Source organism: Pleurodeles waltl, chromosome 9 (genome assembly GCF_031143425.1).
Source record: "Pleurodeles waltl isolate 20211129_DDA chromosome 9, aPleWal1.hap1.20221129, whole genome shotgun sequence".
In the NCBI taxonomy this organism is placed as follows: Eukaryota; Metazoa; Chordata; class Amphibia; order Caudata; family Salamandridae; genus Pleurodeles; species Pleurodeles waltl.
Window position 1 is genome coordinate 996,464,425 of NC_090448.1, and position 15,313 is coordinate 996,479,737.

Consider the following 15,313-nt stretch of genomic DNA (forward strand, 5'->3'; position numbering starts at 1 on the left):
TGAGAGGCTGGCATGGCACCCTGAGGGGAGTGCCATGTCGACTTACTCGTTTTGTCCTCACTAGCACACACAAGCTGGCAAGCAGTGTGTCTGTGCTGAGTGAGAGGTCTCCAGGGTGGCATAAGACATGCTGCAGCCCTTAGAGACCTTCTCTGGCATCAGGGCCCTTGGTACTAGAAGTACCAGTTACAAGGGACTTATCTGGATGCCAGGGTCTGCCAATTGTGGATACAAAAGTACAGGTTAGGGAAAGAACACTGGTGCTGGGGCCTGGTTAGCAGGCCTCAGCACACTTTCAATTGTAAACATAGCATCAGCAAAGGCAAAAAGTCAGGGGGCAACCATGCCAAGGAGGCATTTCCTTACACAACCCCCCCCCCCAAACGAAAGAGGATGAGACTAACCTTTCCCAAGAGAGTCTTCATTTTCTAAGTGGAAGAACCTGGAAAGGCCATCTGCATTTGCATGGGCAGTCCCAGGTCTGTGTTCCACTATAAAGTCCATTCCCTGTAGGGAGATGGACCACCTCAACAGTTTAGGATTTTCACCTTTCATTTGCATCAGCCATTTGAGAGGTCTGTGGTCAGTTTGAACTAGGAAGTGAGTCCCAAAGAGGTATGGTCTCAGCTTCTTCAGGGACCAAACCACAGCAAAGGCCTCCCTCTCAATGGCACTCCAACGCTGCTCCCTGGGGAGTAACCTCCTGCTAATGAAAGCAACAGGCTGGTCAAGGCCATCATCATTTGTTTGGGACAAAACTGCCCCTATCCCATGTTCAGAGGCATCAGTCTGCACAATGAACTGCTTAGAATAATCTGGAGCTTTTAGAACTGGTGCTGAGCACATTGCTTGTTTCAGGGTGTCAAAGGCCTGTTGGCATTCCACAGTCCAGTTCACTTTCTTGGGCATTTTCTTGGAGGTGAGTTCAGTGAGGGCTGTCACAATGGATCCATATCCCTTCACAAACCTCCTGTAATACCCAGTCAAGCCAAGGAATGCCCTGACTTGAGTCTGGGTTTTTGGAGCTACCCAGTCCAGAATAGTCTGGATCTTGGGTTGGAGTGGCTGAACTTGGCCTCCACCTACAAGGTGTCCCAAGTAAACCACAGTTCCCTGCCCTATCTGGCATTTGGATGCCTTGATAGAGAGGCCTGCAGATTGCAGAGCCTTCAAAACCTTCCTCAGGTGGACCAGGTGATCCTGCCAGGTGGAGCTAAAGACAGCAATATCATCAAGATAAGCTGTGCTAAAGGACTCCAAGCCAGCAAGGACTTGATTCACCAACCTTTGGAAGGTGGCAGGGGCATTCTTTAAACCAAAGGGCATAACAGTAAACTGATAATGCCCATCAGGTGTGGAGAATGCTGTCTTTTCTTTTGCTCCAGGTGCCATTTTTATTTGCCAGTACCCTGCTGTCAAGTCAAAGGTACTTAGAAATTTGGCAGCACCTAATTTATCAATGAGCTCATCAGCTCTTGGAATTGGATGGGCATCTGTCTTGGTGACAGAATTGAGCCCTCTGTAGTCCACACAAAACCTCATCTCTTTCTTTCCATCTTTGGTGTGAGGTTTGGGGACTAAGACCACTGGGCTAGCCCAGGGGCTGTCAGAGCGCTCAATTACTCCCAATTCCAGCATCTTGTGGACTTCCACCTTGATGCTTTCTTTAACATGGTCAGATTGTCTAAAGATTTTGTTCTTGACAGGCATGCTGTCTCCTGTGTCCACATCATGGGTACACAGGTGTGTCTGACCAGGGGTTAAGGAGAAGAGTTCAGGAAACTGTTGTAGGACTCTCCTACAATCAGCTTGCTGTTGGCCAGAGAGGGTGTCTGAGTAGATCACTCCATCTACTGTACCATCTTTTGGGTCTGATGACAGAAGATCAGGGAGAGGTTCACTCTCTGCCTCCTGATCCTCATCTGTTACCATCAACAGATTGACATCAGCCCTGTCGTGGAAGAGCTTAAGGCGGTTTACATGGATCACCCTCTTGGGGCTCCTGCTTGTGCCCAGGTCCACCAAGTAGGTGACCTGACTCTTCCTCTCTAGTACTGGGTAAGGGCCACTCCATTTGTCCTGGAGTGCCCTGGGAGCCACAGGCTCCAGAACCCAGACTTTCTGCCCTGGTTGGAACTCAACCAGTGCAGCCTTTTGGTCATACCAAAACTTCTGGAGCTGTTGGCTGGCCTCAAGGTTTTTGGTTGCCTTTTCCATGTACTCTGCCATTCTAGAGCGAAGGCCAAGTACATAGTCCACTATGTCTTGTTTTGGCTCATGGAGAGGTCTCTCCCAGCCCTCTTTAACAAGAGCAAGTGGTCCCCTCACAGGATGACCAAACAGAAGTTCAAAGGGTGAGAATCCTACTCCCTTCTGTGGCACCTCTCTGTAAGCGAAAAGCAGACATGGCAAGAGGACATCCCATCTCCTTTTGAGCTTTTCTGGGAGCCCCATGATCATGCCTTTTAATGTCTTGTTGAATCTCTCAACCAAGCCATTAGTTTGTGGGTGGTATGGTGTAGTGAATTTATAAGTCACTCCACACTCATTCCACATGTGCTTTAGGTATGCTGACATGAAGTTGGTACCCCTGTCAGACACCACCTCCTTAGGGAAACCCACTCTGGTAAAGATACCAATGAGGGCCTTGGCTACTGCAGGGGCAGTAGTCGACCTAAGGGGAATAGCTTCAGGATACCTGGTAGCATGATCCACTACTACCAGGATATACATATTTCCTGAGGCTGTGGGAGGTTCCAGTGGACCAACTATGTCCACACCCACTCTTTCAAAGGGAACCCCCACCACTGGAAGTGGAATGAGGGGGGCCTTTGGATGCCCACCTGTCTTACCACTGGCTTGACAGGTGGGGCAGGAGAGGCAAAACTCCTTAACCATGTTGGACATATTGGGCCAGTAGAAGTGGTTGACCAACCTCTCCCACGTCTTGGTTTGTCCCAAATGTCCAGCAAGGGGAATGTCATGGGCCAATGTTAGGATGAACTCTCTGAACAGCTGAGGCACTACCACTCTCCTAGTGGCACCAGGTTTGGGGTCTCTGGCCTCAGTGTACAGGAGTCCATCTTCCCAATAGACCCTATGCGTTCCATTTTTCTTGCCTTTGGACTCTTCAGCAGCTTGCTGCCTAAGGCCTTCAAGAGAGGGACAGGTTTCTTGTCCCTTACACAGCTCCTCCCTTGAGGGTCCCCCTGGGCCTAAGAGCTCAACCTGGTAAGGTTCAAGCTCCAAAGGCTCAGTTCCCTCAGAGGGCAGAACTTCTTCCTGAGAAGAGAGGTTCCCTTTCTTTTGCTGTGTTGCAGTTGGTTTCCCAACTGACTTTCCTGTTCTCTTGGTAGGCTGGGCCATTCTTCCAGACTCCAGCTCTACTTGTTCACCCTGTGCTTTGCACTGTGCTCTTGTTTTCACACACACCAGTTCAGGGATACCCAGCATTGCTGCATGGGTTTTTAGTTCTACCTCAGCCCATGCTGAGGACTCCAGGTCATTTCCAAGCAGACAGTCCACTGGGATATTTGAGGAGACCACCACCTGTTTCAGGCCATTGACCCCTCCCCATTCTAAAGTAACCATTGCCATGGGATGTACTTTTCTCTGATTGTCAGCGTTGGTGACTGTGTAAGTTTTTCCAGTCAGGTATTGGCCAGGGGAAACCAGTTTCTCTGTCACCATGGTGACACTGGCACCTGTATCCCTCAGGCCCTCTATTCTAGTCCCATTAATTAAGAGTTGCTGTCTGTATTTTTGCATGTTAGGCGGCCAGACAGCTAGTGTGGCTAAATCCACCCCACCCTCAGAAACTAGAGTAGCTTCAGTGTGGACCCTGATTTGCTCTGGGCACACTGTTGATCCCACTTGGAGACTAGCCATACCAGTGTTACCTGGATGGGAGTTTGGAGTGGAATCTTTCTTGGGACAGGCCTTGTCTCCAGTTTGGTGTCCATGCTGTTTACAGCTATGACACCAGGCCTTTTTGGGATCAAAGTTTTTACCCTTGTACCCATTGTTTTGTGAAGAGGCTCTGGGCCCACCCTCCTGTGCAGGTTTTTGGGGGCCTGTAGAAGACTCTTTACTATTTTTAGTTTTGGTTGTCTCATCACCCTTCCCCTGGGGAGTCTTTGTGACCCCTTTCTTTTGGTCACCCCCTGTTGAAGTCTTGGACACCCTTGTCTTGACCCAATGGTCCGCCTTCTTTCCCAATTCTTGGGGAGAAATTGGTCCTAGGTCTACCAGATGCTGATGCAGTTTATCATTGAAACAATTACTTAACAGGTGTTCTTTCACAAATAAATTGTACAGCCCATCATAATTACTTACACCACTGCCTTGAATCCAACCATCTAGTGTTTTCACTGAGTAGTCAACAAAGTCAACCCAGGTCTGGCTCGAGGATTTTTGAGCCCCCCTGAACCTAATCCTGTACTCCTCAGTGGAGAATCCAAAGCCCTCAATCAGGGTACCCTTCATGAGGTCATAAGATTCTGCATCTTGTCCAGAGAGTGTGAGGAGTCTATCCCTACACTTTCCTGTGAACATTTCCCAGAGGAGAGCACCCCAGTGAGATCTGTTCACTTTTCTGGTTACACAAGCCCTCTCAAAAGCTGTGAACCATTTGGTGATGTCATCACCATCTTCATATTTAGTTACAATCCCTTTAGGGATTTTCAACATGTCAGGAGAATCTCTGACCCTATTTATATTGCTGCCACCATTGATGGGTCCTAGGCCCATCTCTTGTCTTTCCCTCTCTATGGCTAGGATCTGTCTTTCCAAAGCCAATCTTTTGGCCATCCTGGCTAACTGGATGTCCTCTTCACTGGGGCTATCCTCAGTGATTTCAGAGGTGTTGGTCTCTCCTGTGAGGGAACCAGCATCTCTGACTATTATTTTTGGAGTCAGGGTTTGAGGGACCCTGTTCTCCCTAGATAGGACTGGTAGGGGGGAATTGTCCTCCAAGTCACTATCCTCTTCCTCTGAGTTGCCACCCTCAGAGGGGTTGGCCTTTTCAAACTCTGCCAAAAGCTCCTGGAGCTGTATTTTGGTAGGTTTGGGGCCCATTGTTATTTTCTTTATTTTACAGAGTGACCTTAGCTCCCTCATCTTAAGATGGAGGTAAGGTGTGGTGTCGAGTTCCACCACAGTCACATCTGTGCTAGACATTTTGCTTCTAAAAGTTGGAATACTTTTTAAGAATCTACAACTGGTTCTAGAATCTAATTCAAACTTTTACAAACTTTTAAACTCTAAAAGAAATGCTAAACAGGGACTTAACACACAAGGCCCTAGCAGGACTTTTAAGAATTTAGAAAACTTTTCAAATTGCAAAAATCAATTTCTAATGACAATTTTGGAATTTGTCGTGTGATCAGGTATTGGCTGAGTAGTCCAGCAAATGCAAAGTCTTGTACCCCACCGCTGATCCACCAATGTAGGAAGTTGGCTCTGTATGTGCTATTTCAAAGTAAGGAATAGCATGCACAGAGTCCAAGGGTTCCCCTTAGAGGTAAAATAGTGGTAAAAATAGATAATACTAATGCTCTATTTTGTGGTAGTGTGGTCGAGCAGTAGGCTTATCCAAGGAGTAGTGTTAAGCATTTGTTGTACATACACATAGACAATAAATGAGGTACACACACTCAGAGACAAATCCAGCCAATAGGTTTTTGTATAGAAAAATATCTTTTCTTAGTTTATTTTAAGAACCACAGGTTCAAATTCTACATGTAATATCTCATTCGAAAGGTATTGCAGGTAAGTACTTTAGGAACTTCAAATCATCAAAATTGCATGTATACTTTTCAAGTTATTGACAAATAGCTGTTTTAAAAGTGGACACTTAGTGCAATTTTCACAGTTCCTAGGGGAGGTAAGTATTGGTTAGGTTAACCAGGTAAGTAAGACACTTACAGGGCTTAGTTCTTGGTCCAAGGTAGCCCACCGTTGGGGGTTCAGAGCAACCCCAAAGTCACCACACCAGCAGCGCAGGGCCGGTCAGGTGCAGAGTTCAAAGTGGTGCCCAAAACGCATAGGCTAGAATGGAGAGAAGGGGGTGCCCCGGTTCCGGTCTGCTTGCAGGTAAGTACCCGCGTCTTCGGAGGGCAGACCAGGGGGGTTTTGTAGGGCACCGGGGGGGACACAAGTCCACACAGAAATTTCACCCTCAGCAGCGCGGGGGCGGCCGGGTGCAGTGTAGAAACAAGCGTCGGGTTTGTAATGTTAGTCTATGAGAGATCTCGGGATCTCTTCAGCGCTGCAGGCAGGCAAGGGGAGGATTCCTCGGGGAAACCTCCACTTGGGCAAGGGAGAGGGACTCCTGGGGGTCACTTCTCCAGTGAAAGTCCGGTCCTTCAGGTCCTGGGGGCTGCGGGTGCAGGGTCTCTCCCAGGCGTCGGGACTTTAGGTTCAAAGAGTCGCGGTCAGGGGAAGCCTCGGGATTCCCTCTGCAGGCGGCGCTGTGGGGGCTCAGGGGGGACAGGTTTTGGTACTCACAGTATCAGAGTAGTCCTGGGGTCCCTCCTGAGGTGTTGGATCGCCACCAGCCGAGTCTGGGTCGCCGGGTGCAGTGTTGCAAGTCTCACGCTTCTTGCGGGGAGCTTGCAGGGTTCTTTAAAGCTGCTGGAAACAAAGTTGCAGCTTTTCTTGGAGCAGGTCCGCTGTCCTCGGGAGTTTCTTGTCTTTTCGAAGCAGGGGCAGTCCTCAGAGGATGTCGAGGTCGCTGGTCCCTTCGGAAGGCGTCGCTGGAGCAGGATCTTTGGAAGGCAGGAGACAGGCCGGTGAGTTTCTGGAGCCAAGGCAGTTGTCGTCTTCTGGTCTTCCGCTGCAGGGGTTTTCAGCTGGGCAGTCCTTCTTCTTGTTGCAGGAATCTAATTTTCTAGGGTTCAGGGTAGCCCTTAAATACTAAATTTAAGGGCGTGTTTAGGTCTGGGGGGTTAGTAGCCAATGGCTACTAGCCCTGAGGGTGGGTACACCCTCTTTGTGCCTCCTCCCAAGGGGAGGGGGTCACAATCCTAACCCTATTGGGGGAATCCTCCATCTGCAAGATGGAGGATTTCTAAAAGTCAGAGTCACCTCAGCTCAGGACACCTTAGGGGCTGTCCTGACTGGCCAGTGACTCCTCCTTGTTTTTCTCATTATTTTCTCCGGCCTTGCCGCCAAAAGTGGGGCCTGGCCGGAGGGGGCGGGCAACTCCACTAGCTGGAGTGTCCTGCTGGGTTGGCACAAAGGAGGTGAGCCTTTGAGGCTCACCGCCAGGTGTGACAATTCCTGCCTGGGAGAGGTGTTAGCATCTCCACCCAGTGCAGGCTTTGTTACTGGCCTCAGAGTGACAAAGGCACTCTCCCCATGGGGCCAGCAACATGTCTCGGTTTGTGGCAGGCTGCTAAAACTAGTCAGCCTACACAGATAGTCGGTCAAGTTTCAGGGGGCACCTCTAAGGTGCCCTCTGTGGTGTATTTTACAATAAAATGTACACTGGCATCAGTGTGCATTTATTGTGCTGAGAAGTTTGATACCAAACTTCCCAGTTTTCAGTGTAGCCATTATGGTGCTGTGGAGTTCGTGTTTGACAGACTCCCAGACCATATACTCTTATGGCTACCCTGCACTTACAATGTCTAAGGTTTTGTTTAGACACTGTAGGGGTACCATGCTCATGCCCTGGTACCCTCACCTATGGTATAGTGCACCCTGCCTTAGGGCTGTAAGGCCTGCTAGAGGGGTGTCTTACCTATACTGCATAGGCAGTGAGAGGCTGGCATGGCACCCTGAGGGGAGTGCCATGTCGACTTACTCGTTTTGTCCTCACTAGCACACACAAGCTGGCAAGCAGTGTGTCTGTGCTGAGTGAGAGGTCTCCAGGGTGGCATAAGACATGCTGCAGCCCTTAGAGACCTTCTCTGGCATCAGGGCCCTTGGTACTAGAAGTACCAGTTACAAGGGACTTATCTGGATGCCAGGGTCTGCCAATTGTGGATACAAAAGTACAGGTTAGGGAAAGAACACTGGTGCTGGGGCCTGGTTAGCAGGCCTCAGCACACTTTCAATTGTAAACATAGCATCAGCAAAGGCAAAAAGTCAGGGGGCAACCATGCCAAGGAGGCATTTCCTTACATACAACATTGACCTGAAATATTGTAGTCAATCAAGATTAATAAAAACCAGAGATGATGTACCGTTGTGTTTGCAAAGCATATCCCAATGTATTTTTAAACACAATTAATATTCCCTTACCAGAAGTTTTGTATAGGAGACTGTTCCTGTCATGTTTGATGTGTGTAAAATAGTTTCTAAGAATTGTATAAATGATGATTCTGTTGGTAACAACTTTATAATCTGTGTTGTAATATACACTATTTGTAAAGCAAAATATTAACCTGTTGAGTTTAGAATTGTAGCTTGCTTTAGAAGTAAAGAAACGTTATTAACTATTTTGTCAGGGTTTGCATACAAGAACTTGTTTGTATTTGGCCAATAAAACCTAGTTGCTTCCTGTGTATGTTGTGACAATTTGCATCCACAAAGTTCAAGCCTTTGTTTCACAGTGAGCACCTAACTATATTGTTGTCACAAAGAACCTCATGTTTGTCCAAACCTACCCCAAAGTGGACCATCCTTCATCATTGTAATGTCTTCAGTAATTGTCTGCTTTGGGTACACAATTGGTGTGTATTGATCACTTAAATTGGTTCAGTTACATTCAATGTGCAGTGTAACTTTCTTTATTAAAGGGAAGTGCTCAACAGGCCAACACAGTCTTTAGTACTTAAAAATAGAGTTGCTCTTCCAGTAACCAATGTAATGAGTATGGGATTCACCAAGAAAAATAGACTAGAGCAATCCCAATTCATAGTACCACACATCTCTTTGCTAAAGAAACATCCCTCAAAATGTAAATATATTTTGATAAATCCATGGGTTAACCATGTAATATGTAGTTTTTTCATATGGGTGAATGGAGATAACTCCAAGTCCTATACTGAAACTAAACTGTAGGTTGACTTGTTTACTTTGTATTTTTGGATCATCATTCATATCATAACATTCAAAGGATTACAAAGTTGTTGATAAAATTCCTTAGCACTATGTGAGATTTTCTTGCAAAGAAGATTACAATGCAAATATAGCTTTGTACTGCTCTTGTTAATCCTTATATTTCCCAATGTGTCTTTCATAATTTTAAGAGCGGATGTATTTTCTGAAGCTGAATACTTTCTTTGTAAGTGACTTATAAGTGGTTTGTAAGTTAGATATTATTAGATCAACATGTATAGAATTTGAATATATACGAGACGTGTGCTGTAGAATAGTTTCATGGTAATATTGTTCAGTGATGTATACTATTTCACCAGGGTTAGGCGTGAGTACATGATGGTATAATAACTGAAAAACGAATAAAGAACTTTAAAAAAAAAAAGAAGAAAAAGAAAACGTAAGGGACTTTTTGCAACAAATTTGGGTTCACTTTCCTATACTGGTATGGCGCAGTGCTAAAGCAGCACACTAGTAGCATTCAAACTTTATTTAAACAAAAAAAATGACATATTGATTGCAACAGCTATCTGCAGTCAATTGAGAAATCAGCATCTACATTGTTGCACAGGATTGTGTGTGTTAGCAAAAAATTTATTTGCTCCTGGTGATAAGATTCTGTGACGGTTCAGTCGAAACATGTATGGCACTTGATCAGTCTCTCCTGATCCTAGGTACTAGTAATACAAGCCCTCCCAATACACCATCTTGCAGTGGGGTGGTTATACTAATTAATGTCTCATTCGACCTGCTGATAACACTCTTAGACACTGTGCAAATTTTCCTGCTTGTTTTAACGTTGTTATTACTGAGTTTACATTCTCAGTCTACTCAAGGAATTTATGATGGTTGGGTCCTTTTTAATTAAATTCACTACCATAGTCAGCCAAAGTAGGAGGAAAATTAGTGTCTGAGCTGTCTGGACATAAGTCTCGGTAGGCTTGATCATAGCCTTCATTGCACACCCCAACTCCACCAATCTACTTTTCCAATTTTGGTGCGAGTTTCCATGACCGTCATTTTAGATCAATTGATTGTTCCCCAGTGATCAATTGAGTTGTGAATGTTTCACATTCAGAGAGTTCAGAGTTAATGTCTGCTGAGTTTCTGGTGTTTTCATGTAATAGACTTTTAAATGTTTTCTGAGACCGGTGGTAGTGGAGGTGCAAATGGTGTCACTGCTGCATTCTCAAATCTTAAAGTACTTACCATATGTTGATCTGTGCCTGGACATGTATGCTGTTCATCTTGAGGGTGATCTGACTGCAGCACACTTTGTGACTCTTGCTGGTTGCACAGGCTACAGTATGTACTGGTTTGATTGTACCGGGTAGACCACATACTACAGATTCAGTGAGTCAATGGGCACCTGTCTCTTCTTTCCAGGGAGTGATGGCAGCACCACCATTTTTGTTCTTCTTAACTGTGTCTGGCAAAAACAGTAGGCAGGATTTTATTCCTCTCTTTTCCAAGTTCTCAGCCACTAGTTCTCCTACATTTGGTAATAATCCAATTGCAGTAGGCAATTTTAGTGGGATTGCAGCATCTTGTGCACCACCAAACCTTTTGTTGGATGATCTAAATTGAAGTCAACTGTGTTCAGGTTAGCAAGTTTGCAGTTAAACCCTTTCTTGGTGGATTTTACACCCAATTTTGCTTCCTCCTTTTTAGGTATGTAGTCAGGTCAGTGGTTGGTATAATTGTGTGTAGGGAGACAAGAAGGTGATCTGCAGTGTCTCTTTGTTCTATAGTGACACAACTAAGTTTATCTTGCTGTGAAAGACAACTTTGTCACCTATTTTATTGACCAAAATGAATTTGATCTTTGAAGTTAGTACCACATGAAGGTGGGATGGGCAGAAGAGGAGTGCCAAGCTTTTAAAGCTTGGACTGGACTGCTACTGGTCTGGCCCGGATAAGGGCTGCACTTTCTTTAGCCCAGTGGTTCCCAGCCTGTGGTCCGGGGACCCCTGGGGGTCCGTGAAGCCGCTTCAGGGGGTCCGCGACTGTTTAGAAAATTTAAATAATATTAACAGATTAGGTCCCCAGCTTCCAATTATGACTCAGTGGGGGTCCCCGGGTTCCAGTAATGATAAAGTGGGGGTCCACAGAAGTCAAAAGGTTGGGAACCACTGATTTAGCCTATTTAAGGGTTGTGTGAAAGGATGCAGTGAATGACTACCTTGTGAGTATTTGTTTTCACAAGTTGAAGGTAATCCATTAGGTCCACTTTCTCAACGGGACACCGGGCCGTTTGTTAACTTTTTTTTATGAAAGCAGACAAAATAAAGTCTTCCATAAACATGGTTTTATGGTAAAGTGTCTAGGGGAAGAAATAAATGAGTGCTGGTCGACTCTGTGTGGCCGGGGACATGAAGACAGTGCTGGGTGTACTTCTTGCGTTTTACACTCCACACACAGTGATTGCACGAACATGCACTCAAATCAGTGAGAAAACGGAACGAGCACTTTAAATCTGAAACTCAAACGACACAGAGAAAAACGTACAAACACACTTGAACATTGCTACCCCCATTCATACTAAAAAGTCCATGTTTCAGTGTACACGCCCGCCCACCCCAACATCACAACCAAATGTTTGTGACCAGTGGGCATCGTAATGACTGCAGTTTTGATTGAGAGCAGCACAGGAGCTGGTGAAGGATGATCCACCTCTAGGTGGATTTGAATTGTCTGTGGCTGGGTTGAGAGTGAAGGATTAATGCGGGGAAGCCGCCTCACCATCTTGGCGGAAGAATTTGAACTCCCAGGCAGAAGTTAGTGGAAGTGGCCACTTTCACACACTGTTAAACCTTCCAGCCTAAGTGTCTGGCTCAGAGAAGGCTGGTAGGAGTTTGTAACTAGAAGAAGAGGAGTACATGTGATATAGTGTGGCTTACAGTGTTGAAATGCCTTTTGTAGTCAACAAACGGGCTTTCTGTGTTTTTACTTCTCAGGTATTTACCATATCTATCATTTTTTTGCTATTATATATGCACATTTCTAACTACTTGGGATGAAAAGGTGTTTGCGTTGTTAACTCATGTTAAATCAGGTGCTGATGTCATGTCCTTTAAATATTCATGTTTGCAAGTGTTTCATCTGGCACACTTTAATTATAAAGCAACCGTCCAGCATATCAAAGAAATTGCTTCTCAAATTATTCTGGCCTTTTGTTTTGCAGCTTGTTCTTCCCGAATACCTCATCCATGCCTTCTTCTGTGTCATGTTTCTCTGTGCTGCGGAGTGGCTTACCTTAGGACTTAATATGCCCCTATTGGCATACCATATTTGGAGGTAATACCTTTCTCTGAGGATTTGTGACGAGAATTGTTAATTGGCCTGTGATTTAATATGCTTCGAGCTTTTGAAGAAAAGTCGTATTTGGGTTTGTGAGCAGAACGATGCTGGACACATTTTGTTAAGGGTTGTCCAAGTCAAATTGGGTTCTTTTCTAAATCATTATATAGAGCTACTCCTTATTTATGTCTCCTGCGTTTTTGTGAAACATATGACAGCCAACTAGTTATGTTTTGGTGTCCATTACAATACTAAAGTGGCGAGCCGCAAAATATTAACATTAGTATATTAAAAACGAACATATTATGAAAACTATCTGCGTTTACAGGTTTTTCAAAACGAATGTTTTGAAATCATTAATTAAGAAAATGGTATGTAGCTTTTCAAGTGTTTTCAGACTTAATTCTTCCCTCCTAAACAACGTAACCCCATTTATATGCCTGTTACAAGTCATCCTTATAGACATTTCAACATGACTGTTCAATTTACCATTATTTCCTATTTCTCAGGGTCGATTGCGCAAGCGCTCTGTCCCTGTTGTAATCTCTCTGTGGGATTTTAACCACGCCCATCACTTTAATTGTTTCCTGGGCTTGCCTTTTAATATTCGCTTGATTTCATTAGTGAAAGGCATGCATATGTCATGCCTTTTCCGGTGTTTAGCCCTCCTTGAGAGCACCGTCCAGCTACTGAAAACCTACAAGGCTCCATGTTTTCAGTATGGTTTCTGGACTACTTTTTCTCATTATTTCGAATGCAGATCAATCTCGCTGGGCAGTAATCGAGCGCTTTTCATGCCTACCAGTTTAATTCTATTGTTTATCCTAGCTCTCCTTCGTAAATTCAAGGTTTTACACTGCGCAATTGCGTGCGTTTAAAAAAGAAAACACTTTTGTGGCGCTTTAACCCCTTCGCTGCCAGGCCTTTTCCCCCTCCTCTGCCGAGACTTTTTTTGGCAATTTGGAGCAGTTCGCGCTTAGGCCCTCATAACATTTTGTTCACATAAGCTACCCACGCCAAATTTGCGTCCTTTTTTTCCCAACATCCTAGGGATTCTAGAGGTACCCAGACTTTGTGGGTTCCCCAGAAGGAGGCCAAGAAATTAGCCAAAATACAGTGAAAATTTTGTTTTGTTTTTTTTCAAAAAAAGGGGAAAAAGGGGCTGCAGAAGAAGGCTTGTGTTTTTTTTTTCCCTGAAAAGGGCATCAACAAATGGTTTGCAGTGCTAAAATCACCAGCTTTCAGGAACAGGCAGACTTGAATCAGAAAACCCAATTTTTCAACACAATTTTGGCATTTTACTGGGACATACCCCATTTTTACGTTTTTTTGTGCTTTCAGCCTCCTTCCAGTCAGTGACAGAAATGGGCATGAAACCAACGCTGGATCCCAGAAACCGCAACATTTCTGAAAAGTAGACAAAATTCAGAATTCAGCAAGGGGTCATTTGTGTAGATCCTACAAGGGTTTCCTACAGAAAATAACAACTGAAAAAGAAAAATATTGAAATTGAGGTGGAAAAAACATCAATTTTTCTCTACGTTTTACTCTGTAACTTTTTCCTGCAATGTCAGATTTTCGAAAGCAATATACCTTTACGTCTGCTGGACTCTTCTGGTTGCGGGGATATAAAGGGCTTGTAGGTTCATCAAGAACTCTAGGTACCCAGAGCCAATAAATGACATGCACCCTGCAGTGGGTTTTCATTCTATACCGGCTATACAGCAATTCATTTGCTGAAATATAAAGAGTAAAAAATAGCTATCAAGAAAACCTTTGTATTTCCAAAATGGGCACAAGATAAGGTGTTGAGAAGCAGTGGTTATTTGCACATCTCTGAATTCCGGGGTGCCCATACTAGCATGTGAATTACAGGGCATTTCCCAAATGGACATCTTTTTTACACACGGTCTTACATTTGGAAGGGAAAAATGTAGAGAAAGACAAGGGGCAATAACACTTGTTTTGCTATTCTATGTTCCCCCAAGTCTCCCGATAAAAATGGTACCTCACTTGTGTGGGTAGGCCTAGCGCCCGCGACATGATATGCACCAAAACACAACGTGGACACATCACAGAAAACAGAGCTGTTTTTTGCAAAGTGCCTACCTGTAGATTTTGGCCTCTAGCTCAGCCGGCACATAGGGAAACCTACCAAACCTGTGTATTTTTGAAAACTAGAGACCTAGGGGAATCCAAGATGGGGTGACTTGTGGGGCTCTGACCAGGTTCTGTTACCCAGAATCCTTTGCAAACCTCAAAATGTGGCTAAAAAAACAAATTTTCCTCACATTTCGGTGACAGAAAGTTCTGAAATCTGAGAGGAGCCACAAATTTCCTTCCACCCAGCGTTCCCCCAAGTCTCCCGATAAAAATGGTACCTCACTTGTGTGGGTAGGCCTAGCGGCCGCGACACAATATGCCCCAAAACACAACGTGGACACATCACAGAAAACAGAGCTGTTTTTTGCAAAGTGCCTACCTGTAGATTTTGGCCTCTAGCTCAGCCGGCACCTAGGGAAACCTACCAAACCTGGGCATTTTTGAAAACTAGAGACCTAGGGGAATCCAAGATGGGGTGACTTGTGGGGCTCTGACCAGGTTCTGTTACCCAGAATCCTTTGCAAACCTCAATGTTTGGCTAAAAAAACAAATTTTCCTCACATTTCGGTGACAGAAAGTTCTGGAATCTGAGAGGAGCCACAAATTTCCTTCCACCCAGCGTTCCCCCAAGTCTCCCGATACAAATGATACCTCACTTGTGTGGGTAGTCCTAGCGGCCGCGACAGGTTACACCCCAAAACACAACGTGGACACATCCCATTTTTTTAAAGAAAACAGAGCTGTTTTTTGCAAAGTGTCTACCTGTAGATTTTGGCCTCTAGCTCATCCGGCACCTAGGGAAACCTACCAAACCTGTGCATTTTCGAAAACTAGAGACCTAGGGGAATCCAAGATGGGGTGACTT

The 15,313-nt window shown here is 45.0% G+C and overlaps 1 protein-coding gene across 1 annotated transcript in view; it reads left to right on the forward strand.

The window, feature by feature from the left end:
- The window catches only part of CNIH1 (cornichon family member 1), an 83,570-nt gene that overhangs the window by 30,179 nt on the left and 38,078 nt on the right, over nucleotides 1-15,313 (forward strand). Inside the window, exon 3 of the mRNA XM_069208546.1 lies at nucleotides 12,230-12,342. Within this exon, the coding sequence (XP_069064647.1) occupies nucleotides 12,230-12,342 (113 nt within the window). The remainder of the gene's footprint in view (nucleotides 1-12,229; nucleotides 12,343-15,313) is intronic.